The sequence below is a fragment of the Thamnophis elegans genome, chromosome 1 (assembly GCF_009769535.1).
Source record: "Thamnophis elegans isolate rThaEle1 chromosome 1, rThaEle1.pri, whole genome shotgun sequence".
Taxonomy (NCBI): Eukaryota; Metazoa; Chordata; class Lepidosauria; order Squamata; family Colubridae; genus Thamnophis; species Thamnophis elegans.
Window position 1 is genome coordinate 159,719,760 of NC_045541.1, and position 15,100 is coordinate 159,734,859.

The 15,100-nt window shown below is 43.5% G+C and overlaps 1 protein-coding gene across 2 annotated transcripts in view; it reads left to right on the forward strand.

The window, feature by feature from the left end:
• Nucleotides 1–3,956: 3,956 nt before the first annotated feature.
• Nucleotides 3,957–15,100, forward strand: part of MAP4K5 (mitogen-activated protein kinase kinase kinase kinase 5) — a 102,588-nt gene continuing 91,444 nt past the window's right edge. For both annotated transcript variants that reach the window (XM_032236809.1, XM_032236817.1), the window contains exons 1-2: nt 3,957–4,204; nt 8,646–8,913. In XM_032236809.1, coding sequence (XP_032092700.1) covers nt 8,806–8,913 — 108 coding nt within the window. In that variant the 5' untranslated portion in view covers nt 3,957–4,204; nt 8,646–8,805. The remainder of the gene's footprint in view (nt 4,205–8,645; nt 8,914–15,100) is intronic.

Consider the following 15,100-nt stretch of genomic DNA (forward strand, 5'->3'; position numbering starts at 1 on the left):
GAAAAAATGCTTTAAAAAGTTTTTTTTTAAAGGTTCTAATGATGTGCGGCTCACAGCTGATCTGCGCAATCGTTGGAACCTTTCCCCCCACCTTTTAAAGCATTTTTTTCCTGCATGCTCGGGCAAATAGGTAGGAAAAATGCTTTAAAAAGTGGGGGGAGGGAAGTTGGGCACACCCTCCCAGTCACATGACCCCCTACCACCAGGCCATGCTCACAGAACTGGTGGCAAAATAATTTAGATTTCACCACTGATTACAGGTATCTATCTAACAGATGCTGCCCACTTCATCAGCTGCATGCAGTGGCTAGATTGATGCAGAAAGTGACTGTTTTGGAAAACACATCACAAGGTTACATGCAATCTCAGAAGAGCTCAACAAACAAAGGCTTTCTAGCTAAGAAAAAATGTTAAGTGAAAAGGTACTGGTATTTTGTCTGATCGGTAGCCTGTATCTGCATAATCAACCTATATTCTTTTCCTCATCACCTTATCCCAGTTTAAATTCTATGTTAGTGTGTGTAGCTGATGAAGAGAGCTGAGCTTCAAAAGCATAAGCCTTTTCGTACAATTTGTTAATTAGGTGATCCAAGAAAGTCATATTGTAATATTCAGATGGCAAAAGTCTTGCAACTTTCTGCTTGGTTATAGTTCATAATAGGATGGCTTTTCTCCCTGTATTTGAGGATATTCCTACACTACATTGTTTAATTGAAGAGGCATCTTTTCATTTAAATTTGGTGTTGGCAATCTGCGGCTGCAGAGCCGCATGTGGCTCTTTGGGCCCTCTGCTGTGGCTCCCTGTCAGCTGAACCCACCACTGACTGGTCCCACCCCTCCCCCTCCCAGTCACATCTCACCTGAGAAGGTAAGTGTGACGGCGGGGGGTGGGGTGGCGAAGCAGCCAGGGCTGAATCTCCGATGCCTCATTCTTGCTGGAGTTTCTTCAGGCCTTGGTTGCTTGGAGAGATGTGCAACTTGCTCTCCAGCCCGAGACATTGTGCCAACCCAGCTGCGACCAATGCTGGCCTCACTAACACAAGGACTATTGGGTGGGAATAGGATCTGGGAGGATGGGACGACAGAAAGGGGGATGGGTCGCAGCACCCAGCCGCAGCTTTAGGACGTTTGGGGCAGTGGGAAAAGGCGGCTGGCCCCACTGAACCTCGCATGCTGACCCTGGGGGTCAGGCTTGGGGAAAGCCGGAGTGCCCTTACCAAAGACACTCATCAGCTAGTCAATCTGCCCGCCCTGCGGCCCTTTGCTGAGCTTTGGCTGAGCCCAGGCGCTTGCTTGAGGATGATCTCATGCAGACTCTCCTGGCCACACCATGGCCGGCCAGGGGATCACAAGAGGAGGAGGGGGAGGGTCACCGGTGCCTTAGTGCAGGACAGGGGAGGGTTTCTCGCCCCGTTCCAACCGGTTCGGTTGGAACGAGGCTGGCAGCGTCCTCGCGCACGTGTGCGGCATCTGTGCGATGCTCCAGCTGCTCCTGGAGGATCGCGCAGGCGCTGTATGCGTCCTGCGCATGCGTGGAAGCGCAGAATTCATCAAAACCGGGTAAGGAGCAGGCGTGGGCGCACGGGTGCGCGCGGGCGCAGGCATGCGGGCGCGCGCAGGCGCGCGGGTGCGCGCGGGGGCCTTCGCCGTTCCCGGAAGTTACTTACTTCCGGGTTCAGCGACCAACCGGATCGCAGGGACCGCCGCGAACCGGTTGAAACCCACCCCTGGTGCAGGAGCAAAGTGGCCCTGTACTTGCCTTCACGCCACATTTGTGCTCAAGGCAGCCTTCGCCTCCTGCCACTTTGGGCTGAAGCTCCAGCCCTCCGTGCTCAGCTGAAGAGCTGTGAGGGGGACCGCGGAGGACAAAATCGCGCTCGACGAAAGCGCGCATGTGACGTCATCACAGCGCGATGAAAAAAATTAAAAATTGAAATAAAATTAAAATTAAAGCAAGCCGATTCACATAAAGGTAAGGGTTAGGTTTAGGTTTAGGGTTAGTGTTAGGTTAAGGGTTAGGGTTAGGTTTAGAGCGTTAGGGTTACGTTTAGCGTTAGGTTAAGGGTTAGCGTTAGGTTTAGCGTTACGTTAACGGTTAGGTTTAGGGTTAGATTTAGGGTTAGGTTAAGGGTTAGGTTTAGGGTTAGGTTTGGGGGGGTTAGGGTAAGATTTTCGCTTTATTTTTACATTTTTCGATCACAGCGCGATGTTTTCGTCGCGCTGTGATGACGTCAAATGCGCGCTTTCGTCGAGCGCGATTTTGTCCTCCGCGGTTTTGTGGTGGAACCTGTCCATGGCAAGGTGATGGCTGGAGCCTTAATGCAGGAGCAAAACGGCCCAGTACTTGCCTTTGCGCCACACTTGCGCTTGGCAGCCCTTGCCTCGCGCAGCTTTGGGCTCAAGAGCTGTAACCTGTGTTCTGTTGCTAGGGGCGAGTGGGGCAGGGATGCATTGTGGCTCCGTGTTGTAATGGGCTCCAGGAGGAGGGAATCCCATCTCCCCCATTATGAAGCGTACTAAAGTTCACTGTGCTGCACAATGCACTGCAAAAGTGCCTCATGGCCTGCTCGACGCCTCATATCAGAATCAGAGAGGGGGAGACACATAGAGAAACACATAGAGAGGGAGAGATAGAGAGGGGAGAGAGAGAAATAGAGAGATTAGAAAGAGGGGAGAGAGATATATATAGACAGAGAGAAACCGAGGGGGGGGGAGGAGGGAGATACACACAGAGATACATACAGAAAGAGATGGCGGGGGCGGGGGAGAGATGTCAAAAGAGTTTTGTGGCTCCCAATGTTTTTTAACAATAGGTTTTCTGCCCTAATGACTGGCTGGGTAGGCGTGGCTAGGGGGTGTCATGTGACTGAGTGGGAGTGAGTGATGTTTAGTTGACCACACCCACCCAGGTTTTGTTGCTCCAGGTGTTTTCTTTTTTGTGGGAAATGGGTCCAAATGGCTCTTTGAGTGTTTAAGGTTGCAGAGCCCTGATTTAAACCAGAAATCTCACTGCCATAGGGCAGGCTGAAAAAAAAAAGGGATTAAAAAACAAGGGGCAAATACAAACCCAGTCCATATTGTTGCCAAGAAAATGTAAATGGATGTATCCATGAAATAATCTAGGTCAATCTGAATGGATTTTTATAAATTTTAACTCTTTTAAGCTTGTGTTTAAGGATACTTTTGAAATAAGATCTCAAACCTTTTTGAGATCACTTATGAAGTGTGCCATTTAAAACATGGTTTGAATTATTCGATCTAACCTCTCCTTCCTCCTCCCCCCCCCCTCTCTGTATATTACAGACACATTTCCTTATATTTGTTACATAGAGCAGGACCTATTGGTGACTAGCTGAGGGGGGTGGGTGTTACTGAGCATGTATTGCTGTTTGATGAATCCCACCTTTTAAAATTACGAGCACATGCATACATTTATAATTAAAAAAAACCTCGATGGTAGGAAACACTTTTGTGTCTGTCTTTATCGCCACGGGCAGTTCGGGCAGCGTACTCGAAAACGGGCGTGCACGAAGAGAGAGAGAGAGAGATCAACTGTTCCTCTGCATGATTTGATCTAGAAAAATGTAAACGACGCGTTTCTTTGTGGGGTTTGTGGAGGCCGAGAATAAACATGGGTTAAAGCCTGCGCGCGAGCATCCTCTGCGAGGACCTCCCTCCATTCATCCAGACCTCGAGCAGCTCGGCCGAAATTTCGTCAGGGATCCGGTGAGTCACTGTTTCTTCCGAAGGGAAAAGAAAGGCAGGCGGGTGGCCGTGCTGGAACCGAGGCCTCTGAGACTGGGACGGTCGTTTGCCGCGAAAACAGACCCATTCGGAAGACCCACGCCGGGGCGCTGTCGCTCTGCTTAACCCGGCCCCGGCTCTTCTGTGGCGCTGCCGCCGCCGCCGCGAAGGCGGTACCGAGAGGGCGGGACTCCGGGGAGGAGGTGGCCACGGCGGCGGCTCATCTGTCTGGTGCGGCCCGGCCCGGCGCGGGTTCGAGCGGAGCGCTAGGAAGCGGGTGAGGCCGAGCAGCTCTTTCCCAAGCCGACCAGGCCGTACTTGGCGCGGCGGGCCGGCCGCGGAGCAATTCGGCGGGCCTCCGCTGATCTCCGCCCGGCCGAGCGAGGTGGGACAAAGCGGGGCCTCCTCCACCGCCTCTGCGACTCCGACCGAGGGAGCTGCCCGACTCTGCTTGGAATCGGTGAGACGCCCGCGGGATCGGGGCCTGCACACGAGGTTACGGGGTGGCTAAGCGGAGCCTCCTCGGTCGCTTCGGCCGCGGCTGGAGGAGAAGGGAGGCGTCCCGTCTCGAGTGAGAGGGGCCTCCCCGTGGTGGACCTTTGGGCGAAGGAGCCATTGAATACGTGGGTCTTGGGGAAGCTGAAGACTGCAGGATCGGGACATAGGCAATCCAGGGAAGTGTCTCCCAAGTCCCCTGTGCAGAGACTGAATAAATCTCTCTACTGCGTAAGATGCAGGCTGTACTTGCACAAGGCAAACCATGGTTAAGCGAGCCGTAGTGTTTACCCAACTTTGCAGAGAAGTGTTCAGTAAAGTAACTATATTGGCTGGCTAGGTTGGCGCAATAGACAGGAACAGAAGTTAGTCAACTGCATTCTAGTTTTGCATGTTGCATGACTCTAGGTACATGCATGGGTAGCAGAACTGCAGATCTGGGACAAATGTGCACCTCTTTCTCAGACTTGTTCATGACTTCTGCTTTGTGGCGAGGGCTGAAGGAAACCTGACATCAGGCTTGAACCGTTTCATTTGTCAGCTTGGCTTGGTGACCAGAAAAGTTCCCTTGCTCTAAGTCTAAGGGAAATAGTGGAGGAGGCCAGTGGCTTCCTTCGGCACCCATTGCTAATTTTAAAGAGTGAAAAATAACCAGAAGTTCATCAGCTTCTGACAGGAAGCCTTTCCCCAGCAGCTTTCCCCAGCAGAAGTGCTATTTCCACATCTTGGATGCTGTGTGACCATATATGAAATCTGCTATCCTCAATTCCAGTCCTTGTGTTGCTTCTGTTTGCCTTATCTGACTTCTCTCCAAGACAATGTCTGACAAAGCCTGACAGATTTTACATATTTACTTAGGCAGTGCTGGGATTGGGGGTGGGTAGGGATACTGTTTTAAACTAGTGCAGGTAAGGCTCACTTAAGACTGTTGCACTCCTGAGATGGGAAGGATATGAAGGTAGTATTATAGTAATGGTACAGAAAAAAATATTGCCAGGATAGGTTTGTACATAGAAACGATCTTCAAACTGGTTCTGATGCTGCTATATCATCTAGTCATTCACAACATCTCTAGTTTTAAGCTTGCTTTGAAAAGATCTAACTCCTGTTATGCAAATTTCCTGAGTCAAAAGCCCGCTGTTTACAATTTTATCTTTGGCCTCCCTTTCATATAATTAACAAAATACAGTAACAATTTAAAGGGATTCATGCTAAATCAATTAACTCTGGAATGACAGGAACGGGTTTGTTGCAGGCTTGTTAGCAGAGGCTGGATAGCACATCCTGTTATAAACAAACATACTGGGCATCCGTGTGGTTCCATGAAAAGCTGGATGCTGCAGTATACATAAATGCGCTAAGCAAACTAGGTTGCTTACATTAGCTTATTGTGCCCAATTCAGCTCCGGATACTGTGCAAGTTTTATTTGATAGATTCCTGAACTGCAATTTCACTTGCCTCAGCAATGTGGCAAATACTTAACTGAGAGGAAAAAAACCTAAAATTTAATGGTGCATTTTATGGGGGATGGTTTTTAGGAGATTGTTTGGTGCATTGTCCTCTTGCCAATTCTTTTGTTTCTGAAAACTGTTGGCTGTTGGGACTCTGTGGGTATCAGTCTTAGACATCTGTCTTTGTAAGCTTTGCTTCTTATCCTTCTGTTTGTATGTTGAAGTTATAGATAGCTTGACTACTGTTACCTTTTTTCTCCTTTGCATAATTCCTCCCTGTGTTCAGGTTCCCTGGCAGGATCAAAAATATTTATGCCCAGATATCCAAGTAGGATTGCAACTTATATTTGCATGCTACAATTGAAATCCTTCCCTACTGAGCAATAGATTTTGAAACCTCATGTTTAGTATTGTTTGAATAGATAGTTATTTAAGTGTGTGATTTAAATATGGAAATGGTAATGATGATATCCAGTTCTACAAAAAAAATTAAATGGAAGATAGCTGCAGAGAATTGGTGAGAAAAAAAACAGCCTTGCAGCATTTGCAAAGGAGAAGTGCACTATTAATGTGGCTTTTGAGGAGTGGAATATGGATGGTGTGCAGGTGGGCTTTCCTTAAGAGTTTTTTTATCCAACACTGTTTTGATCTAGAAGGCATATTGAGAAGTGATTTTTAGATTGGAATGTCTACATTAATTCTTTCCATTTACGTTATGGGCAGATATTGGTAATGAAGATAATATCCATCAGGCTGAAGATTTTACACCTCTTGAAAATAGTCTAATAGAAAATGCTGTGATGCTGTAGCTTGCAAATGTTAAAATCAATATGAATGGATACAAGAAATAGATAGTCTTAAAAACACTATGGAAGCCCCCTTATTTTTATATTGTGGGTAAGTGTTAGCCAAATACTTGCATTTTCTGAGCCTGAGCTATACATGGCAGATTATCAAGTATAGTTAGTTGGGGACATCATTTGATATACAGTGATTGAGAGTTAAAATGTTTCCTTCCCCCCAAAAAAATCTTTTTTCTTTTCTTGGAAGTATTAAAAATAGTATAATATTGTGCCTAAGTCACAAATTACAAAGGATCCTGTTTCAACTTTGATAAAGTGCAGAATTTGGATTATGTGGTGCAGACATTGATTATCTTTATGGCACATGTTTTTTTTCTTTGGAGCCACAAAAAATAGACTGGAATTAATGGCGTTCCATTATTAGCTTTTTTCCTATGCTATTAATATAGAGATTGAGAGATACATTTGTAAGGAATTCAACAGGAATTCATATCATTTGTTCTCCTTAGGCAGTTTTATATTATATTTCTCCCTTACAAATGCCAGAAGGCTGTTTTTTCTTGTTGACACTCTGAAGTCTATATTTTCTTCTGAATCTTTAAAGAAATACATATTTCCCAATAAATATTTAAGTGGCATATAGAGTTGATTGCCCATTCAAATGATACTAAAAATGAGGTTTCAAAAATGCATCCATTGCTGCCTTCTGATGAAAATAGCATATTAGGGCTCCAGAATGGCACTGGCACAGCTTGGAACAATATTGCTGATGGGTTTTGGAAAGAGAAATCAGCAAGCCAGGATTATATTTCTCTTATCACCAGTTGTCCCTTCATAGATCCCTTCTGTCTATTCCATGTCTTTTATCCTGGCAAATGTTGGGATGGAAACATATATTTGGAATTGTAATACTGAATTTATTTTATTTTATTTATTTTAAAAATTGCTATAGCTGCCTATCTTATGTCAAATTCTGGCCAAATTCCCAATCAAGAATTAAAATAACATTAATATAATAACATAAAAACCATATTAAAACTATAAAAACCATAAACATTCAAAGCAAAAAACAACACCACCCTGCCACCAAGTTAAGCTTCCAATATGAAGTCACCTAACCCTATACCAGGGCTGGGGAGAAAAGCCACATTTTCAGTGCATTTTGGAAGCCTAGGAAGAAAGAGACCTGCCAAACCTGCTTATTCCTATGAGTTGACTAAGAATAAAATGGGAGTTCAACAAACTCAGAAGTTAATTTTAGTTTTTCTCTCAGTATCAGTCCTGATATTTACAGTTTGGGGCAATAATGCCAGAAGTATAGAGTTGAAAAGGTAGATATTAATATTTGGCTGATAAAGCTGTATTGTTGAGGTTGTTTTTGTGGCATGTGGAAATACAACTATGATGTGATGAACATAGAATCATAGGGCGGGAAGGGATCTTCAGAGGTCTTCTCAAGGCTCAAGGCAGGAAACCTTCTACCATCTTGGTCAAATGGTTGCCCAATCTATTTCTGACCCCCCCCCCCCCAATAATGGAGCCTCCACAACTCCAGGAGACAAACTATTCCATTGATTAATTGTTCTCACTTTCAGAAAATTTCTTCTTATTTTTAGGTTGAATTCTCCATAGGCGCATGAGGCTTGAAGATGGCAGGCTATTTCCCAGCTTAGGCTTATTGAACTGAATGGGCATTGCACAAAAGTATCACATTTGTATCCCCTATTCATTAAAGTAAAAAAGCTAAAGGAATCTTTGCGGACTATAGGGGCTGGTGCTCATCTCTATTTCCAGGCCATTGAGCCAGCACTTCTACAGTCATGTGGCCAGCATGACGTCACAGAAAGCTGTTACCATTCTACCAAAGTGGTACCTATTTATCTACTCGCATTTGCATGCTTTTGAATTGCTAGGTTGGCAGGAGCTGGGGTGAGGACGGGAGCTCACCCTATCACATGGCACTCGGATCTCAAACCTGGGCTGCCAGCTTTCCAGCTGACAAGCCCAGCATCTTAACTGCTGCTTTCTATTCATTAATCAGAAGAATTCCACTTGCTTTTCCTTCTTTTGGTCCCAAAGTGTCTTTAGCTGTCTGCTTCTGTTTGAAATAAAAACCTCATCCTATTTCTTCCTTTCTTTTTTTAATATTAGGCCCAACAAAGAGTGGATCAAAGCCATGTGTTCCTGCCAGCAGACAGTTCCATTAATATTTTAAGGACACCGTTTACCCAGCTTCAGTGCTTGAGGCAGAGGCAACTGTGCATCATTCCTGTTCCCCCCTGTGTGGAAGGGGAGAGTGTATTAGCAGATTATGGATCCTCTGACCCGCCCAAGTGGAGATATTATGCGGCGGAATCCACAGCAAGATTATGAGCTCATCCAGAGAGTGGGGAGTGGCACCTATGGAGATGTCTATAAGGTAAGGCCAGCAAATACTTACTTGTCAACTAAGAGCAAATTTGAATTCCTGTCCCTTTCTTTTCTGAAAATAGCTTGAACTGCTTCATGGAACTTGCAAGATGATACACCATTGATTATTAGATGAATTTGCATGGATTGCATCTAGTCTTAATTGGATCATTTTCAAATCAAACAAATCAGAATAGAGCTGGAAGGGACCTTGAAGGTTTTCTAGTCCTTTTGATTTAGTATAGTATAGTGTGTGAACTAGACATTGTTGTATGGAAGCCAAACTTAGGCACATTCATCTACATTACTTGCAGCATCCCCGAACCTGGAAGAATGCACACAGTATACTTCTTCTCATTAAAAAGCAAATTATCTTTCATCATAGCAACATGATTGACTGACTTGATGTTTGCCTTCTGTTTCTAGCCTCCGTCCTTTGTGAATTCATTTGGACTTTTGATTTGATTATATATGATACTGCATTGCTCTATATTAAATGTATTTAGAGTATTTAAAAACAATTATTTCATGACCTGAGGTAAAATGGAATTTTGAATATCGGAAAGAAGCAACAGTGGGGGAGAAAAGATAATAGGAATCAAATATGAAACAAGTAGTTTCTGTCATTGAGATTTATATTGGGATAGTTCATGCCAGATTTTGCTCCATGCAGATTAAAATGGATGAAAAAATCCATTTTGATTTTTCATTTGGCCTAATTATTACCCTCTTTAAGTTGTATTGCACATATATTTAGCTGGACTGGCATAAATAAATATACACTGTGTGTATATTATCCAGGAAATCAAAAAATACTAAATTGTCTGAATTCCTAGATTGTCCATGATAAATGCAGTTTTGCTAGCACTAGATATGACTTTAGAGAACTTCAGAGAATTTATGGTCGGTAAAGAGTACTTCAGAAGCAGCAGAAGAAACTCCTCTTGAAGAATATATGTACTTACCAAAAGCACTTAGCAATAGTACTTAGACTTATATATTGCTTCACAGTGCTTTACAGCCTTTGCTAAGCGGTTTACAGTCAGCTTATTGCCCCCAACAATCTGGGTCCTCATTTTACCAACCTCGGAAGGATGGAAGGCTGAGTCAACCTTGATTGTGTCCATGTTTATATTAGTACATATATTAGTACATAACTTGAGAATTGATTAATACTGAAGATTCTTTTAATTAGTAATCTTATTAGTTTGTTTGTACATTGTGTGTGTTGATATTCAGCTGAACTGTGAAATTGAGTGCAATTCTTGTGTAAAACTCACGGTAGCTTTCAGTTACAAACTGGAATATCCCACAATACCATATTCTAGTTCAGAGATGGCGAATCTTTTTTGGCTCGCGTGCCAAAAATGGGGGGAGCGCTGGGGGGGTTGTGTGCGGGCATGCCACACCCATAATACTATGTGCATGACCCCAGTGTGCGGGTGCGCATGACCCCAGCGTGCTTGCACACATGACCCCAGCGTGTGCGTGTGCATAACCCCAGCGTGTGCGTGTGCATGACCCCAGTGAGCATGTGCGCATGACCCCAGAGTGCATGTGCACATAACCCCAGCATGCATGCGTACATGATCAGCGCTCTCCCCCCATTTTTGGTGTGCTTTTTTCACCCTCCCCAGGCTCCAGAGGCTTTATAGGAGCCTGGGGAGGGCGAAAACAACCTCCTCCGCCTCCGTGGAGGCCCTCCGGAGGCTTCAGGAGCTTCCCTGAAGCCTCTGGAGCACGAAAAACTGGCCCTATGAGGAAACCGGAAGTTCAGGAATGGACTTCCAGCTTGATCGTAGGGCTGGTTTTAACCCTACGAGCAAACCGGGTAGGGTCATTTTTTGCCCTTAGGAGCCTTCAGAGAAGCCTCTTGAAGGGTCCTGAACGCTCCGAAGGGCTAAAACCGGACCTAAGAGCAAACCGAATGTACTTTTCCAAACTTCTGGTTTGCCTGTAGGGCCGTTTTTTGCGCTCTGGAGGCTTCAAGGAAGGGTGAAAAATGGCCTCAAAAGAAGGCCAACATCAGCTGGCCAGTGTGCACATGAGCACTGGCCAGCTGACAGGGCAACACCTCGCATGCCCTGACAAATGGCTCCACATGCCACCAATTTTGAATTTTCTTGTCATTAACGCCTGTTTATAATTAATTCACCTTTCAGTTCTGAAAGCATGAAGCAGATTGCTAACAGTACATAATGTTTATTTGAAATCTTTCTAATCTGCTTTTAAAGGCATTTTTCTCAATATGTGGTTTAAAATAAAATTTATTTAAAAATAAAACAAGTATTAAAAATATTAAACACTAAAAAAAAAATTAAAACTTCCTTCAATACTAAAAATCATATTTCCACTTGGAACTCTGACAAACATTGGTGTTGTTGGTTGGTGTTGAATCTTAATGATCACATACATAAAACTTGTCTAGGATATTCTGAAGAAATTTTTAAAGAATACATGGATTTGCCCTTTTGGGTTTTCTTCAAAGCTGATATCCATGGTGTAAGGTAGGTTTGTCAAACTCAATTTCATTGAGGGCCACATCAGGGTTGTGTTTGATCTCGGGGCCATGGTGAGCATGGCCAGGGTAGGCGTGGCCAGCATGACAACACTCGTGTCGGGCGGCGCCTATGGTGGCCTAAACACTCTGCCAGCGTAAACAGGTTCCCAAGCTCCATTTTCAGCTGGAACGGTCTCCTGCAACCCTCTGCCAGCAAAAACGGAGTTCGGGGAGGGGACACACACACACAGCCTTCACGAGCTCCGTTTTCAGCTGGGATGGCCTCCTACAACCCTCTGCCAGCAAAGACAGAGCTCAGAGGGGGGGCACGCACACCCTCGCAAGCTCCATTTTTGCTATCAGAAGCACCGCAGGCCGGTTCTTTGCTGTTTTCACGGTGGCCCCGGGGACGAGATTTAAGCACTCTGCCGGCTCTGGCTTCCAGGCCTTGAGTTTGACACCCCTGGTGTAAGGCATTCATCCCTGGTGAATCCAGGACGTGATGCATTCTATGGTATAAGTCTCCTCAGGTGAGGAAAAGAAAGTAGGATCTGAACATAAAACAGGTAGATTGATGCAGGTGAAACAACCTGGCCCCAACAGTTTAAAACTTTTAATTAGGAAACAGCACTTTGAACTGTACTTGAAAATAATGGTGTAACATATTAATTAAATTTCTGAACAGCTTGCCCTTGCCAGTGCTCAGTCTTCAAAGGATGCCCTAAGTACCACATTACAGAGCTTAATTTGGATGTCAGTACTTCATAAAATAGGAGAGCATTTTTTAAACACTTTAGAAACAAGAAATGGACTAAAGCATGCTTGACGAAACCGCGTAGCTGATGTCATCACAGCGCGACGAAAAAAGCACACTGTAAACGCTAAAGCTAAAATTAACCCCTAAACCTAACCCTTAACCTAACCCTTAACCTAACGCTAAACCTAATCCTAACCCTTAACCTAACCCTTAGCCTAACCCTAAACCTAACCCTAAACCTAACCCTTAACTTGAATCGGCTTGCTTTCAAAGCGCTATTTAAAGCGCCCTTTTTTTTCCGTGGTTGCTGTTGTCGCCCTGCTGATGACGTCAGCAACGCGGTTTAATCAGGCACGCTTTAGTGGACCGCGGTTTTGTCGTGCCACGAGTCAGAACTGCAAATACAAGTACAATATGCTGAATTTTTTTAACGAAAAGGAAAAAGGGAGAAGAAACATAGACAGAAATGTATGGCAAGCAAAATAACTCAAGATGATTTGATGAAATTATTCAAAAATCCTGTTTCTTTCCTTTTTTCTGGAAAAAGATTAATTCAAACATTGACCAACAACAGATACCAGCTGCAAATATTTGTTTCAAGTGAATGGATTTTTTTTTATTTTGCACTAAAGATTCCTGCTTCTTAGAATAATAAGTCTGAGTTGTTGTAGAGGTGGTTTGAGTTTAAATCAGCATTCCTATAATGTATGTATGTATGTATGTATGTATGTATGTATGTATGTATGTATGTATGTATGTATGTATGTGTTTTTAAAATATGGTTTTCATCCAAATACTACTTAGTTATGAAATCCTGTCTTATTGTTTTGGTGAACTTTAGCGTAATAAATATAATAGTCACAGGAATACAGAGACTTTGTACTGTCTGTATTCTGAGCCTCTTCAAGTGAGTGAGGCTTTATAGGGTACATAGTATTTATATGGCCTGATTAAAAAGTACACTATCCCTAAATTAATTGCTTTCAGGAAGCAAAATCAGATAAAGACAGATATAGAATTTGTGACATATTTGAATGTTCATAATTCAGTATATCAGTTGTTTCTGATTTTCTGTCTTAGACCATTTGTATGGATACCCCAGGTTCTAATTAATCCCATGCAATTGTAATAATATTGCAAAGACTCCATGCAGCTCATAATACAAATGAAAAACACTGTCTTAGACTGAGTCAAGATACTGAGGCCCTTGGTTGGGTTTTTGTGTGCATTGCAAAACAATCCAGGAAGTCTTTTGAAGAGTGGAATTCAGAAAAGCTAAAATAAACAAATGCAGATAAGGCTGTCTGTTTTGTTGTTGTTGTTGTTGCTGCCTTCAACTAATGAGAATAGAGGAATAAGTAAAAGCCACAAAGGCCTCTGCTTGAATCTCCTCTTCACTCTGAATTCATCTGGTGCCCTTGAAACCTGTTGCTGCTGATGTGCTGCGGTGTTTCTCTTGCTGTATCTGCAATATGGATATACAGGTAATCCTTACTTTGTGATGATAATTGGAACCAACAATTCCATGCTAAGTGATATCCTACTGATTTATCATGGCAGTTGTGACAGTTGCTGCTGCTGCTATTGTTAACTTAGAAACCTGTGTGATGTCACATGATTGCTGATCTCCTGCTGGCTTCCCAATTGATTTTGCAGAAGCTGGTGAATGAAGGTTGCAAATAGAGATCATATGACCGCAGGATACTGCAATTATTGTAATTGTCAACTGGTTGCCAAGCACCCAAATTGTGATCATATGAGCATGGGGACCCTATGACAGCTGCACTACAAAGACTGGTCACATCTCATTATTTGGTGCTACCATAAATTTGGACAGTTGTTAAAACAGTAGTCATTGAATGAGGACTACCTGTAATACCTGTGATCTGCTTTATAATGCCAATATAACCTTGACTGAAAATATTCAAAAGTCACCATTACATACAGAGTTTATATTTATCTGAGAGACCTGTTCATCAAAGACCTTGCATCATATGTAGATACTATTTGAGGAGTGGTATGATTTTGGGCTAAAGAGATCTGAATTCCTTCCTCCATGCAGAAGTCATAATAGCCCATTCATGCTCTGTTGTTTCTAAAGAATCAGGGTAAGGTTTTGAAAATTAATGTAAATTGGTTTGTCATGCCGTCTCCTTGTGTGAAAGTTTGAAAGGAACTACAGTCTCTGTTAATGAGAAAGCCTTCCAGATGCTTTTTATGAATAGATTTAACCACATGCATATTTTGGAGGAGTTGTCCCAGCATTCTTTTTAATCCATTGAGTATTGAATTGGAAGGAATGAAAGGTGACGGTCTAATTTAGGGATTGGCTCCTATTCAAGCACTGCAGAAGGGGGGGGGGGGAGAAACATATTCAATTTTAGTTGTCTAAATCTTGCACATTTATCAAACCTATCAAGATGTCAATGGTGTTGCCTATGAGGTTTTGTGAGAGCTCATGCAGGAATGTAGAGGTTTTGCAACACTTTTGCTATGTTTTTTTTAAAATGGAGGTTGAGCAATTCAGAGCACCCAGCCTGTTGAGGCAAAGGGTAAAAATGTGAAGGGCACAAAGTTGTCCATGGGAAAGACACTCTAGTTTCCCTTAGAAGTAGACACTCTTCCGAATCTCTCTCCCAACATAGAAATGTGGATTAGATTCTCAGAAAGGGCAAGGTTGTCCTGTTCCCAGCTTCATACTTTTACAGTACTTCTCACATGAATGGGACGAATGTCGCCTAAAGTTTGCGTTAATATCCTATATCTGCTTTCATTACTGGCTATGTTCCTGGGATATCCCCAGAGCTTGAGTAAAAGGCAGAGGGTCACTGAAGCCATTGCAGAGTTGAGGGGAAGAAGGAATGTGGTGGGTGAGGAGAGTAAGTGGGCAGTTGCTATTCTATGCAACATTCCACTTCTAGCATTGTCAATTTTCTAGTG